Genomic DNA, 16,268 nt, shown 5'->3' with positions numbered 1-16,268 from the left:
TATCAAAATGTTAAGGTTCAAAATATCAAGGTTCCAACTAGAAACTGATATACATTGATCTATGAGACAGCAGAACTGTGATTTCTGTCTCCACCCCAAACTAAACAAAATTCTTGCAGAATACATCTCATTTCTTTTAGTTTGTTTTTTAAAATGTGAACCTACTAAAATAAAAATTCCACAGTATCATGCCTCCCTCCTACTGAGACAGAAGTTACAGTGACAGTGCTTGCCTGCTATGTAAACATGCTCCAGAGTGTCTACTTTTTTCCTATTACATCCTGTGATAAAAAGCCAGAACGTTTACTTCACTTAGGCAGCCTCCTGACTGCCAAAAGTGGTCTGGACTCTGTGCCAACCACAACTTTCAGCCAGCAACTTTTTCTTTTCTATCCAGGCTCAAAAACTGAAGCACCTCCAGTTCAGAAACAATCGCAAGAGACCGATTTGGTTTAAATAGGCCAGCATGTGTTCAGACCTTAAACTAAGTAATCCAAGATTAAAAAGATGACACTGTGCGTACAATAGTGGCAGTTTTAGGTCCACTTTCTTTTTGTCTGGCACATGCTCAGGAAGTAGTGCCTGTTTACATAGCATTTCTCTCAGATCAGAACAGTACTTGACATTGGGTTTCTCCAAACTATTAGTGAAAACATTGCCCAACTATTTTATGACCTTTAACTTGCAATCTACATTCCAGTGCCCATTTCACTGCATCCCCTTCTCATAATGGAAGGGGCTGCAGTGAAATGGAAATTTTATACCCCTTCCTTGTAGCCCTCCTCCCTAAACTAGTGCTATTCCTCTCCATGGCTCCAGCTGCTGCTCTCCCCACCTTTGCTAGCTTCCTGTCCTGCCTTTAGATCACTTGATTCAACTCCACTTCCTTCTTATCCCTGTTTCCACTTTGCTTAGTGTGGTGAAGGTGATACAGGGGAAAAAGAGGTCCCACCACAGGTCCTTGTAAGTTCCCCTCTGTGAAACTGGACCTGACCTGGGCCACAGTTTTCCTACATAGAGGCTGCCAGAGGCAGGGAAGGAAGAAGAGCTGAAGATGGAGGGGCAGGTAAAGGTAGGAAAAGGTCTAATTAAAAGATTATGAAAGGTTACATGGGCTTTCAGGGAAGGGAAAGAAGAAACTGTTGGGAAGGGAAAATGAGATGTTCCCCACATGTAATAGTATGATCCTGCTTGTTTTTCTTTGAAAAGCCTCAAAAAGGTACACAAAATTCTCACAGAAAGAGAGATGGTTTTCCCTGTCACGTTCCTTCTCATTGCAAATGTTATTACCATGTCATCATTTTAATAATTTTGTAAATTTGGTTCTCTGGATAAATAATATGCTAATATTATTAGGGGGAAGAGGATGATTTTTTAGGATGTTAAAAACATTCATTTTTGATGTGTTTGCTATTGTAAGGTTTTTAAAGAACTTCTAGTATGAAAAGATACTGCCAAGAGTTAACATTAAATAAGGGAAGTCAATTACAATCCTCTTACATCTTTAATTAAATTGTACTTGTAACCATAGCACACTGTATTATACAAACAAAAGAAGAACCTTCACCTCTTCAATATTTGCTTAACTAAGCCAACATCTGCAAAACCAGAGAATCATGCAAATGTTATTGTATCAAGTTGGGTCAGATTACTGCATGCCTTTAGTAGCATGATTGCTGTTTCTCCATGGTCATTTTCATGTTTCTCTGGTAATGCCAGGTCTGGTTGTAACATGTGGCAAATATGCCATCTTTAATGCCAGGTCTGGTTGTAACATGTGGCAAATATGCCATCTTTAAACTCTCCTGAGTTTAAAAAAGCAATTTGGAGCATTTAACACAGGATGCTAAGCAACCATAGTTAATATAAACCAAGAAGGGTCTGCAACCCACTTCAAATCATGACTACAAACCTCTCACTTATGACGGTACTTGGTTTGCATTAACCATAGTTACACTGATGCAAAAGTAACAGAAAGTATAAGGAGGAAAGGGGGGTAGAGGAAGTGTAAAGGGGAGGTAAAGGGGTGCGGAAAGAAGTGCACATCCCTGGGAATTCTGTTCATCTTTTTTAATGCTATTTTCATTAAAATCTCTCTTTATGGTTTTACTGAAAAACACTCAAAAGATCTGAAAAGCGATGGGTTCTGCAGCTAACGCAGTTGACTTGTTTATATAAGTCTAACCATGTCAAGAATATAAATTTGGCAGCAGTGTTTCTTTGTCTGTTACAGCTCTGAATATTATCTCCATGTCCATAAACATTTCACTCGGGGAGGTATTTTGAGGGCAAAAAGAAAGCCATAAAACTTCAAGTTGAAAAGGACAATAGCAGATAAGAGACTTGCTTACATACACGACTGCATTTCAATTTGGTTTTGGGCTACATAACTTTATGGCACTTACCACAGACAACTGGCTCCATGTTGATCTCAGAGGTTTGTATTGAATAACTATCTTTTCATCTGACTTCTGTTCTTTTAATTCTACCTCTTCATCGGAATCTATATCTAGTGCTTTTTCTTTGTAGTTCTGATACAGCACAGCATTTTCTACAATACCATGAAAAAGAAATTGATTTGAGAAGACTTTCTGTAGTATAAAAACAACAAAACTATGAATATCAAACCCATATCCAGTAGACAAAGATAGACTCTTGTTTGGAATGTACAACAACATAATAGATATTACAGTAACAATGGATCACTGTACCACTAAAAAGATGCCTTCCATCCAAACTCAATATAGCTTGTGTTCTTTGTTGAAGAAAATGAAAAACAATTTTATTCTCCTTCAGCTTGTGTTTGTAAAAAGTGGTAGAGTGAAAGACTTCTGCTTTTAACAAAAAACTGTTCCATGCATTGCAAACAAGCAAAGAACTGTACATTGAATCTTTTTTTTATTTTTATTTTTAAAAAATCAAGTTTCTAGTCCTTATGCTAAAAAAAGAGCAAATAGGTGGCCAAAGGTTTGTAAAAAAATTTTGAGGAACTGTGAATAGTGGGAAGCACAACAAATGCATATAAGCATTTTCAATTTCATAATTTGTATGAACGACTAAATCTGTCTTTTTTGTCTTAGATAGTTCTAATTTCATGTATTACACGCACAACAGTAATAAAGAAAGGGTTAATGATCTAAGAATCAGATAATCTATAGTATGATGCTGCAAATCTACAATAACATTGTGAAATAAAAGCAGTGCTTTTGTACATAAAAAATGTCAGGGTAAAGTCCCATGGAGTCTACTGGAATTCTGCATTAAAAATCCCAATTTCTGAAAATGCAAGCATCAAATTCTGACACTTGAATAACTTATTCAGCTAAATTGGCATATATAACTTTATCTGATTCTGTTTATTTTGATTGCAAATTCAAAGCAGCTTTTTGGTTTTATTTTAAAAGGATCTGAAACTTGTTTTGTTGGGTTGGATCCCATTGATCTATTCTATTAATGGTAATGATTTTCTTCGCTGCAAAGTGTTGGAATTGAATGTTCTGATGGTCAAAGGCTCTGTTTCAGCAGAGGTCTTTCTGTGTTGAAAGAAAGCTCCATCATTAGTAGAACAGATCACTTCCAAGATCCAATCCAATTTTCCATTGTTAAAGAAGCAGACTTATTTCCCAGTGGAAAAGACACTGTCTTTCCCTGTACAATGGAAACTGCTATCAATTCCTCTCAGGGTTTTTTTCCCCCCAGATCTTCAATCCAGTAATCCTATGTACACAATGAAACCTTTCCTCAGCTGACCTTTCCCTTTAAATGAAGAGCAGTTCTACAAAATGCTAAGGGAGGCTCATAGAGAACATATGGACCAAAATAAATGGGGCATGTACTTTACATACAAATGACAGCAACCTTGTGGTTTTAGATCATAACAGGAGTCTTCTGATTGATTTATTTTAGAAAATGCATTTATTTAATTATACTCTGCCTTTCATCACATGAGGATCCAAAGCAGTTTTGTATCCCACCTTTCCACTGAATACATTTATTGCATTTATTAATAGAGCCTTTTTATTGGTGATATTTTTGTTTGCTGCTCTGTATCTTAATGCAATAAATAACATCAAAATATTTTATATATTTCTATCCTGCCTTATCTCCTCAGACTCTCATTTTTCTGTGAACAAGACCTAATAGTAGTTCCATTTCTGCCACCCCTTTTCACTGCAGATGTCATTGCTCTGTCTAGCAAAAGTCAATAGAATTACATTGCCTAATACCTGCTCCCCAAAAATCTTATTTTAAAAGTGCTATCCTAAACAGAATTACAGATTTTTAAACCTACTGATTTCAATAGAAGGGTATAACTTCTTAAGATTTTACTGTTTGGAGTCCAGTCATTATTTATTTTCTTCAACTTAGTGGATCGCCCCATCCCAGCTAATGCTGGGCTCTAGGCAATGTACAAATAGGAATGGCATGCCTCATCTATAAAATGATTGTAAAGCAAAGCGCAGGATTTTTACATATGGCTTTTGGGTGCCACCAAAGAAACCAGGGACAGAGGTTCCAACCTTCCATCCTTTCTGAAGACATACAACCAGAAGAGGTCACAGAGATATTAATTTAGTACTCTGAAAATGAGCCTGATCAGAGTATGCAATGATATATATTAAAGAAGCCTATATAACTTTCGCTTCAACACTAGCATATTAAAAAAGGACTCAAACATCTTTTTAGGCAGCCAAGAGAAAGCCCTCTACAAAAGTGGATTAAGCTATATTTCAGGCCTTCAGTCCCGCAATCTTATACAACATTGCTTTGGAGTAAGCTACACTTTAATTCTGTAGTGCTTACTTTAGTGCACATATGAACAGGATCAGATTGTATGACTGCTTTTGCTTTATCCATTTGAGTGGAAACAGAATCTGACCTCTCACTGAGGCTATCACCAAGTCAGATTCGTTTCAGCTGTTGTAATCTTTACAGCTTAGGTTGAAGGCCTTGAATTTATAAAGCGTAGGAAAATGCATGCCATTTGTAAATATATAATATTAGTACCAGCATATAATGTAATGACTCTGCCAGACAACTAAAACATTGTTTAGTACATTCATAATCCAAAAAAACATTAACAATCTATAACATACTAAACATGTATTTTATCCTCATTGTCTGTAAAGAGAATATGATGGTGTTTCAGACTAAAAGAACTGAGGCATGGCAGGAAGAAACAAAATCAAAACTGACCTTCAAAGTCTGTTTTATGTAGAAAAGAATGCTAGCCAAAGTTTTGATAGAAGCAGCAAATATAATAGTAAAAAAAAAAGCAGGAAAGCAGGACTTGTATGTGGAGGGGGGAAAGCAAAGTGCTAATTTGCCTGATAAAGCAAACAGATAATGGTAATGACAAGTGGATCTCCAGGCTAGCCTTGAGGATACACAGAGAAGAGGCAGACAAGATCCTCTTCACCTACATTTGCAGCAGAGATAAAGGAGCAACAGCACAGTTTGATAAAAGAGAAATGACAGGACAGAACAGAACAGACTACTAAGTAACATAGAGTGCAGGCTGGTATATCCAAAAATGTATATATTTTGAGAAATTTGATGCAATAATCATAATCTGTTAACCTGAATTTGAATTTAAGTATTTTTTGCAACAACATAATGAGCTCTGCTCAGCTGGTGCAAGAGTTTGCTTCTACTTTACAACTTATTTGCTTGTTTTTTTCTGCATCTTTTTTTTAGGTATCACACCACACAACCCAAAAACTAGTTCTTACCGTCTCCATCAAATGTCCCTTGTCCTTTCAGCATTTTCTTCTAAGATTATATTACAAGGAGAGAAAAAAAGAAGAGGGCAACTGTCAAAGTAAGAATGTACACAAAGTGGCATAATCAAGAAAACTATATTTCATAATCTAAGATTCAAATATTAATAAACATTTAATAACAAGGAGATCAAATTGGCAGCTGCCCCTTCAGTGGAGATCTGACTCTAGAAATATTCCAACCTGGTTGGAGCTTTCCAGACACATCCAAAGGAATGCACACGTCAACCTGCTTCCTTTATTGAAATTAATGAAGCAGTTTTACAGATGGAAGAATTGCACATGCCCATCAGATTAGATCACATGGTGCATTTTATTTATGGATAAATTCTTCCAAGAGGGGCAGGGGGAGAACACTTAGTTCATTTTGATACAGTTTAGTAACATGCAGTGATTTCATTAGTCTGGAATCATATTTAGAGCTCACAGAATTCACATAAGAAACAAACCAGGCTTGTCTTCTATTTCCTGTGTACAGCTTAATATGGAGCAGTAGCTTCTAAATGGTTGAATCTGGGCCACTAAGTGTAGAACAAACATGCGATGAATAGTGTCATGGGGAGAAAAAAACCCACATGACAGTTTACTTTGCTACATGTCTTTGGAGGTTGCAACAGCTAATATGTTTAGGTTTTTTATCATGCAGTTTGTTGAAGTAGGCTCTAGTCTATGAAAATTTAGATGTTGGTGTATCAGCAAGCAAAAGGGAGAGGAGCAGGGTTAATGAGATGAAAGTTAGTCAGATATTGGACAGATATACAGAAGGCAACAGGAGACACAGCAGAACTGCCAGAACATCAGGGACTTGTTCCAATCCTTTAGAGACAGAACTGGCATTGTGTCCAGCACATGCAGTCTGGCACTTGTGCTGGAGGTTGCCTCATGCACCTGTCTTAGTCTTTTAAAGCAACAGTCCTCGTAATTACAACAGATCAACATGGCTAACCCAATGATGGTGATGGAAAGTACTGTCAAATCACTACTGACTAGGGTCATAGTGACCAGTGGGAGATGAGGAGGACTTTCCATTGAAAACAAATCAGCCAGTATCATAATGCCCCTGTATAAATCGATGGTGCGGTCTCATTTGGAGTACTGTGTGCAGTTCTGGTCGCCACACCTCAAAAAGGATATTTATAGCATTGGAGAAAGTCCAGAAAAGGGCGACTAGAATGATAAAAGACTGGAACACTTTCCCTATGAAGAAAGGTTGAAACGCTTGGGACTCTTTAGCTTGGAGAAACGTCGACTGCGGGGTGACATGATAGAGGTTTACAAGATAATGCATGGGATGGAGAAAGCAGAGAAAGAGGTACATTTCTCCCTTTCTCACAATACAAGAACTCGTGGGCATTCGATGAAATTGCTGAGCAGACAGGTTAAAACGGATAAAAGGAAGTACTTCTTCACCCAAAGGGTGATTAACATGTGGAATTCACTGCCACAGGAGGTGGTGGCGGCCACAAGCATGGCCACCTTCAAGAGGGGTTTAGATAAAAATATGGAGCAGAGGTCCATCAGTGGCTATTAGCCACAGTGTGTGTGTGTGTGTGTGTGTATATATATATATAAAAAAAAAATTTGGCCACTGTGTGACACAGAGTGTTGGACGGATGGGCCATTGGCCTGATCCAACATGGCTTCTCTTATGTTCCAAGAACAGGAGGGAGGCTCAGGTGACATCATCTCCCCTGGTGGATCTGGCAACCCTTTTGCCACTGCCTGCCTCTGTGGACTCTGCAACCCTGGACTTGTTTGGTGGTCCCCCATCCACATAATTCATATTAACAGGGCCAATTTTGCTCAGATTACAAGTTCTGATGAGATCAGGCTAGGCTGGGCTACCCAGGGCCAATGGAACTTATTCAGAATAAACAGATGGAATGGGTCTCTCTCTAAAAACTAGTGTTAAGTTGGGCCTGAAAATAAAATGACATTTTAGCAAAAGCACTGATGCAAAACAAGAAATCCTGTTTATACATCTTACTGTTTATTTTTTAACCTAACTTCTCTTACTGAACCTACCTATGAATAGGAAAGGAAAGGTCCCCTGTGCAAGCACCAGTTGTTTCCGACTCTGGGGTGACGTTGCTTTCACAACATTTTCACGGCAGACTTTTTACAGAGTGGTTTGCCATTGCCTTCCCCAGTCATCTACACTTTCCCCCAGCAAGCTGGGTACTCATTTTACCGACCTTGGAAGGATGGAAGGCTGAGTCAACCTCGAGCTGGCTACCTGAAAACCCAGCTTCCGCCGGGGATCGAACTCAGGTCGTGAGCAAAGCTTACCTATGAATAGCTGCCATGCAAAAGCCATGTTTACAAAACACCCACCTTTGTACCACTTCATTTGTTTTGTGGTGTGGAAAATCCTTTGGGATATGTCAGTTTCCTTTATTCACATACATAAGGGACTCTAGTAAACTGAATGCAGCTAATATGCCTGACAACCCAAAGGCATACAGCAACAGGTAGAAGAACTATCATTAGTTTTTAATTCATATTTTGGGACAATGGCCTTCATGAGTGGTTTTGAAGGCACAGAGATGTTCCAGCCCTGTGCTTCTCCTTCCCCAATTAAGATAGCCATCCACTGCCAGTCCTGGCCAATCTACATTCCAAGATCCACATTGGTTTTGCAAAATGTGCAGTAGGACTCTTTCCACCCAGTACAGGAAGAAGGTCTTCTGCATTTTGAAGATAGATGCTTTTCAAATTGTCCAGTTCAGCGCACAAGCGCTTCAGGAAGTATACTGATTTGATTTAAAACTGATAACTGCACAAAAAAAGTATGTACCAAGATACAGACATTAAGCAAATAATGCTTTTGGAAACAGCTATTACAGAAAGTTCCAACAACACAAAGAACTGGTGCACTCTGGTGAAAACAACACTGGGTCTATCAAGATGTGAGAAAACTCAATTCAAATCCCCAACCAGGACAATTTTCATTTTATATGGAAGTGATGGGTATCATAGGCATTGATGTTTGTATAGTGAATGCATAAGAAGAGATGCGTATCACTAAGTATTTGAAAACGAATGTTGAAGAAGCTATAGGTAGTGTGATATTACAGATGTAATATTAAAGGAGGGGGAGAACCCACAGTGTTTTGAATAGGACTTCCTACCAGTTTCACATACTGAATGGCAAACAGCAAAAGGAAAAGCAATGAACAAGCCATTCTTTTTTTTTTAAATAAGTTTTTCAAAAATCAAATGACGGTGAACTTCAATGGCCAAGAAACCAATGCATTAACATATCTGAGTTTAGACTGTAATCCAAGGGAAAAGTTTACAAAAATCAAACTATTTCCAAAAAGGTGATAAGAGAAGGCCCCATTCAGTCTTCTCCATTCCCAAACAGTTGCTACTGCTGCAAATTATGAAATTAGAGCCCTCAGATACACTCCTATAGAGGGCATTTCTCTCTACTCCAATGTGACCAACTTTTCTCCTCTTGCATTTTCACAAACATATTCCATTCTCAAAAGGAGAGAAAGTGCCCTGCGCAGATCAAGTCACCTCTGACTTCTACCCTCTTCCATCATTTCCTAGCTGAACTGAATTTCCTCTGAATTTGCAGGTGAGGCAGAGGGCATAAACGGGAAAAGGAGTTTTAACTCCATCTCCTTGCAGAGTATAGGTCTGCACACCCAGACAGGAAACAGCACACAAACGAACCTTTTTTGTCTTTCCCCTGTTTATCTATTTACATGATTTCAGACTTGACAGTATTCACAACAGCAAACACAAATGCACACTGAAGTATGAATCAGTACTTTGGCAGGTAGCTTAATTTATAGGCTAGCTTTGAGCAAGTCCATCTCACAAGACTGTATATATAATTCAGAAAAACAGAGATTATGTTGATGAAAAAAAATAGTGTTTGTTTACTTACCTTGATTCTTCCTAAACTAGAAAATTTTTCCTTGTCTTCAACCACTGCTTTCAGCACTGGTTGGGACATTCTGTTTTTCTTCTTAAAGTTGGCTGTACTATCAAACTCAACCCCACTCACAACAGCTCGCCGATACGAAGTAGACCTCAAGCCACGTCTCAGTATCCCTGGGCTATCCACATCACCTTCTGCTGCTTCATTTTTACCAGCTACCAAAGGTGCATTAACAATCTCCACCATGCTGCGAACTTTAAGAGCCCTCCTGTTTGGCTCCCCATTTTGGCTACTGTGTTTGTTGGCTACTTTTATTTCAGAAGCCAAACTCTTAGGGATGATCTGTTGTTTCCCCACTTTTAACGCAGCAGGACTATTCGTACTCAGAACCACAGGTTGTGCTTCTGTGAGCTCATTCTCACTTGATGGAAGTCTTTGAAGAGGTAGATGCTGCTGTTCAGAAGACAGAGACAAGCAAACAGGTGTCTTCTCTGGAGTTTTAGAGGTCTGGGTTGGTTGAAATGCTGACACAGTGCTTTTGTTGTTTAGTGAAAGCACAATTTCTGCAGGAGAAAATCCAAGCCTCGAGACAATTTGCTCCTTCTCTGTTTGATCGGAAACCCTTGCTGGATGAACCAGTTTGTTTCCTGCGGAATTTATAGAACCATTAGCTGTACAATTTATAGAATTATTTGAAACAGTTTTCAGGACTTGAGATTTCCTGTCAGAAAGCCCAGGGGAGAGAGATTTGCTCTCTGGAAGTCGAACCTTTCCATTTGGCACTGAACTGAGGCTGTAGCTGAAATGCAAAGGACTCTTCTCAATAGATTTCTTGTCCGGAGAAGTAATTATTGTTTCAGTAGGCTGAGTTGAAGTGCACATATCCCTTTCTTCCACAGGGAAATCCGTGAAGAGGACCCCAGTGGAGCTCTGATAAGACTGGGGCCTGGGTTTGCATTTTGCATGCGAACTGACCTGGTGGGCTGTCCTCCTTCTCCACAGTGGTGTAACATTACTGTTAGAAACGTCCACTTCATTTTGGCCATCCATAATAAAGTGCTAGTGTCAACCCAACATTGAGCCAGGAATGTGATCTGTCCTTCTTAACAAGAAGACAAGAGAATTTTAAAAATTAATCATTCAGAAGAAACTCATAATCTGAAAATCTATAATTTGCTTACAGAAAGATTCCATCCTAACAAAAACAATACAATTCAAATACTAGCTGTATAGTGATTGTAAAGAATTTGAAACTTTTTAAAAAAGGATTTTTGTTGCTTTTTTTACTTAATGTATTGATTGCAGGCAATTTATTATTCCGCATACATATGTCATAAAGAGAAACAAGTTTCAGAGACTATTAAATAACAGAAAAAATACTTGTCAAGAATAGTTCAGAATACATGGCTGCCTCAGAAAAAGAGAAACTAAATAGGTAGGATGTCCCCCCCCCCCTAATTGGATCAGCTTCTGTTGGTGAAAGAGTCTATGCCATGCCCCACAAAACTTTTCAACAGTCAGGCAGCTGAAGAATTTTTTGTATTATCTAATGGTAACACCACACCTAGAAAGGGTGTTTTAATACTGAGCTCAGGGAGATTACTTACAAGCAACTACAACCTGTTCTTTCACCATGCATATATGTCCCACTATTTCCGCACTCTTTTATTAGGGTTGAAAGATTTGGACTTTGACATATGTGACACTCAGAACCCATACCATCAAGCCATATTTTTAGCACACTTCCAAGTTTCAAGCAAAAGTTTCAAGCAAAAGCGAAGGGTGAATGATTGACCTGGTTCTGGAGATGAAGCTACTGCTTTAAAATTAGGGCTGTGACGCAAGGAACCATTTTAATCAAGTGCAGCTAAGGGCTTTCCTGCATCCAACAGGATTGCTGTTATTTGCTTGTTTTTCTTTGAACACAGACCCCCCCCCCCAATGCCCTATCACAAATTGCTTTCTAAATCTGTTTTCAACATGATCTTTGCCACACTTGGCAGAAGATTGCTCTTCCAAGAACCACAAGTCAAAGTCCCCATAAAAGTGCTGAACTTAAGGCATGCATTTCCTTATATTCCGGACTTTAACACACACACACATTTATGATGGCACCAACGTTGAGTCAAGAATCTACTTCTGCCAGCCACCCAATAAAACACCTAATACAACATGTTAGCCTTTAGGCCATTGGACTACATTGTTTTTCCAGCTACAGGGCTCGTCTTCTAGAAGCCCATCCTCATAAATATGACAAAAGTCTTGGAAGACTAGGTTTTTAAACGATCTGATATGCTTTAGTTGGATTGGGATAGCCTATCAGATAGTTAGGGTTGTTACTGTTATCTACTAAAAAGCCTTCGAGTGTAAGCAGGGTATTTCCCCCTTCTTTTTTTTTTCTTTGCTGAATTCCTCCTTCTCCCTGGGCTCTCCTGCAACTCCCACGTATCTCCACATGCACAGCCAATAACTGGGCAACTCTCTCATTGTCCCCCTTTATTAGCATTCTCGTTGCCTTTCGCTGTAGTCATTCAGCTGCTTCCCTCAGAGGTTGATTTGAGGGCGAGGCCGGGGGTATAAAGCAATGCTCCTCCTGCCTCCATATCTCGAGGCGCAGAAAGGAGATGGGGAAAGTTCACACGCCCTCCTCGCCAGGTAACCCTCGCTTCAGATTTCACTTCAGTCGCAGTCAAACTTCGGCGGGAAAACCGTCCTAGGCTTCGCGGAGCCCAGGAAACTCCAACCCGCCCCCCCCCTCGCCATCGCCGCTCCTCCTCCTCCCAGCCAATAAAGACCCCGCTCATTCCTCACCTCACCTCAGCGCGCCCCCGGCACAGAAGGGGGTCAAGCGAGCCTCTTCCCCCGCCGCGGATTTCCTTGGGGGGGCGTCCCCACCTGTAGCTTCCCGCGTGTTTCTCGCCCAAGAATCGAGTCAGCGCCACGCCGGCAGCCCTCGCCCGCCAACAGGGCTCCTCGCGAGTCACGACGCCCGGCTGCCAGTTGCCCGCTCTGCAGTCCTCCGGCGCTACCGCGGCCTCTGCCTCCAAGCGCCGCCTTCGCCGAGGCCAAGCCCCGCCCCGAAGTCCCGCGAAAGGAGAGGCTGCCGCCCTGTGGGTGCCTGGCCGGAGAGCGTCCTCGGCGCCGTCCCTGGCTGGCTGGGCTTCGCTCCGAGGGACCCCAGAGAACCCGCTAGGAGGGCTTGAATGGGATCAGACGCTCACTGGGAGGTAAAAGCGGCGTTCAGCACGCGCAAAGATCCTTTTCTGCCTCAGTTTCTCACCACAGATCTGTCCAAAGCCAGTGGCGCCGTTAGCAGGGATGGGGTCGAGGCTGCCAGGTCTTCTCGTTTTAAGAAGTAGTCCCAAGCTGTTGTCCACCACCTGAAGAGAGAAATTAAGAGGATAAAAATAGGTTCTGAGGCAAAAATCTGGAGAGTGGTAGCCCAGGCCTGCAGTCTTATGGTGACATAGATGTCTTCCAAAGGGAATTAGACCAATTCGTGAAAGGACTCAATTGCCCGAGAACGTCCGTGTTCAGGAGCACTAGCCCTTTAAATATCCGTTGGATCGAGTTGTCTTCATGTCTTGCTTATGAGCTTTTTCTCTGTCTGCCCTGGGAAACAAGATGCTGGCAGTGCATCAAATAGACATTTGAACCTAATCTAATAGGGTTTTTGCTAGGTGCTTTGATTCATTTTTTTTTTAAATTTAAGTGAGCATGCTTTGGATTGCAGCTTTACAGAACTAAATTCCACCCATCTATCAAGAGTTTTATGTTCTGATCAAGGGCATTTCATTGATATATTTGGGGTTTTTCCCAGTCTTTATTCAAACAGTGCAAAATAATTACACCTTAACCCCTGTGGAACATATTATCGTTTATCCAGAAATCAGGTGAGTGGCCTCTTTAAGACAGTTTTGACAATTGTCTTCAACACAGGGACCAGGACCTTCAGGAGATTTAGAAAGCCTCACCAACTGCATTACACTGTAGAACTGCCACTGTTTTGTTGATTTTTTTGGAAGAAGTACCACTAGTGTGTATACACAGAGAGCAAATGCCTCCTGCTTTTTTTGTGCACATATAACACGGCAGGGCAAGATAACTAGAGAGAAGTCCTTTTTAGCCCAAGCAGGTTCAGATGGGCTCTGCCTTGTCACATGGCTGAGTTCGTGTAACGGCCCACCACCTGCTTGCAGCTCCCTGACTCCTGTGTTGCTGCCTGGAGATAAAGATGGATGCTACATCTGGAAAGATTGAAGACCACTGAATTATGGTCAAGATGGGGGTATCTAATGCATTTGGAAGCACCATTCTATGCACACAATTAATTGTAATACAGAAAATGTATTCTGCTTGAATTGCCCATAACAATTGTTCCCCAGCTTTATGTTGGACAGAATCCACCTTTCATTAATCTTTTAACTAGGATATGATTTAAACGCACCTATGGCCCACGAAGCATGTTCTTTGTAGGGACTCCAAATGGCAACTCATAAACTAATCCAAATGGCTCAGATGTAATAAACAATACTAAGTGGCAACTGGAATCATTGGCTCCTTCTGATGACTGTAGAATAGGCTCAGGCAGACGCTAAACTGGTTTGCTGATATCATCTGCAAGCTGACATGTGGGGCTTTCAGACATTGAATACATAGTCTATATAGATTCAAGTGAGTAACCATGTTGGTCTGAAGCAAAAGAACAAAGTTTAAGTCCAATGACTTGCACGTATAAACTTATACCCAGAATTAAATGTTGGTTTTCAAGGTGACACTGGAGTCAATTTTTGTTCTATAGCCTACCAAGGAAAGTACTTTTCAACAGCTTCAGAATGTTATGTTTAAGTGTGAGCAGAAATCAAGAAAGCCTACAGAAAGTTGACATTTTGGAGTAGTAATGGATGGCAAGGTGGAGGTAATCTGGACAGCTGCTGTAGTGGTTTCTGGATACCTGAGAGAATTCTCTGTTGAGGTGTGATGATGGAGGAATACAGGATACCTTGATTAACACTCAGAGAGGCCCTTATCTCAGATAAAACATTCTTTCTCAGGAATGAAGCAATAAATTATCTGGATTACAGGCTGAGAGGAGATGAGTTTCCTTTTATGAAGACAAATAGACAGCATGGAGATGACCATTTGCAAACCTGCCAAGAAGGTGCAAGATACACAGCTATTTGGATAGCCTGAGCTGGGCTATAAACTTTTGGGAACCTGCACCAATTTCAGGAGAAATCAAAGTGAAACTGACCCAACTTGGAGAAGAAGAGTTAAAAGGTCTCGACAAATAGAAGGTGTTCAGTTCAAGAATCCGAGAATGGGCAGGAGAAAATAGTGTTACATTTTTGTTTCTTATCTTTGTTCTATTAACACTCTGTAGTGTTTTGATATAGTGTTTCTAGTGTTTTTATGCTCTAGTGAATCAAGACTGTTTTTCCAGTAAATAAAGATCTTTTTCCTTCTCAAAGATCTCATCCCAGAGTGCCTGGCCGCTTGTCTGCACACAAAAGAGTTGGCTTTTTTTCTACCCAGCTTTTCTCTACTCTAAGGATTGTCAAAACAGCTTACAATTGCCTTCCCCTTCTTCTCCCCACAGCAGACACCTTGTGAGGTAGGTGGGGCTGAAAGAGTTCTGAGAGAACTGTGATGCCCAAGGTCACCCAGAAGGCTTCCTGTGGAGGAGTGGGGGATCAAACCGAGTCCTCCGGATTAGAGGCCACAGCTCTTAACCACTACACGATAGACCAGAAACTCCTGACTGGGCCACAGCTGACCAGGGAGCAGGCAGTTCACATGCATGCTCATAGCATATCTGCACCTCAAATTGTGGACAATTAATGAAAAGGAAGAGTTTGAGTGGTGACATGCTACCCCCTACAGCAGTAAGGGAATGGACAGGAAGGGCAAGCCTTCTCACACACATGCAGCCTTCCCCATTGCCTTTCAGGAACTCTCAGGCAAGAGGGGGGTGGAAAATCATTTTACAAAGTCAGCATTCTTTTAGCCATTGGTGTTGGAACAGTTTTGTCAATGGCACTGTCTTTAAAGCTTTCACCATTTTCGCACTCTCTCAAAGCCTTATTTCTAAGGCTTTTCAAATCTCACAATAAACTATGACCAACTAATCTCAATGGTTCCAGGGGTTCCTAATCACAGTAAAGGTCCCAACAAAGAACATGTAGGTGGTTCTAGTGAAAGTAATAGAAGATGAATGGAACGAGCTTCTCTCCTGTTTCTTAGAGAACGGGTGCTCCATTTTGTGATGAAAGAAAGGTGTTTTCCAGACAGGGACAGACTTGTGTAGTTTTCCACCTTTGCAGCAGTAAGAGGGCTTCCATGTTGCAAGTTTCTCACATTACCCCTCACAATCCCTCAGAGGAGCCATTTCTCCTTCTGCCATAGTTTTTGTTTTAAAGCAGCAACTTACATACCATTGTACCAGGGCTTTTTTGGTAGAATTTGCATATTAAGCCACATCCCTGACACCATCATTGTTTCACACGGCTTTTTCTACAAAAAACTCATTTGCAGATCAGGCCACACCCCCTGATGCCAAGCCAGCCGGAACTGCATTCCTGCTTTTAAAAAGC

The 16,268-nt window shown here is 40.8% G+C and overlaps 1 protein-coding gene across 1 annotated transcript in view; it reads right to left on the bottom strand.

Annotated features, from left to right (window-relative positions):
- Positions 1-12,724, bottom strand: part of ARHGEF26 (Rho guanine nucleotide exchange factor 26) — an 80,734-nt gene extending 68,010 nt beyond the window's left edge. Inside the window, exons 1-4 of the mRNA XM_060242365.1 lie at positions 12,492-12,724; positions 9,682-10,774; positions 5,733-5,772; positions 2,406-2,551 (exon numbers count right to left, since the gene is read on the bottom strand). Of these exons, the coding sequence (XP_060098348.1) occupies positions 2,406-2,551; positions 5,733-5,772; positions 9,682-10,725 (1,230 nt within the window). The 5' untranslated portion in view covers positions 10,726-10,774; positions 12,492-12,724. The remainder of the gene's footprint in view (positions 1-2,405; positions 2,552-5,732; positions 5,773-9,681; positions 10,775-12,491) is intronic.
- Between the last annotated feature and the right edge of the window lie 3,544 nt (positions 12,725-16,268).

This window comes from Heteronotia binoei, chromosome 6 (genome assembly GCF_032191835.1).
Source record: "Heteronotia binoei isolate CCM8104 ecotype False Entrance Well chromosome 6, APGP_CSIRO_Hbin_v1, whole genome shotgun sequence".
In the NCBI taxonomy this organism is placed as follows: Eukaryota; Metazoa; Chordata; class Lepidosauria; order Squamata; family Gekkonidae; genus Heteronotia; species Heteronotia binoei.
The sequence above is the reverse complement of the archived record's forward strand: the minus strand, read 5'-3'. Positions and strand labels throughout refer to the sequence as shown.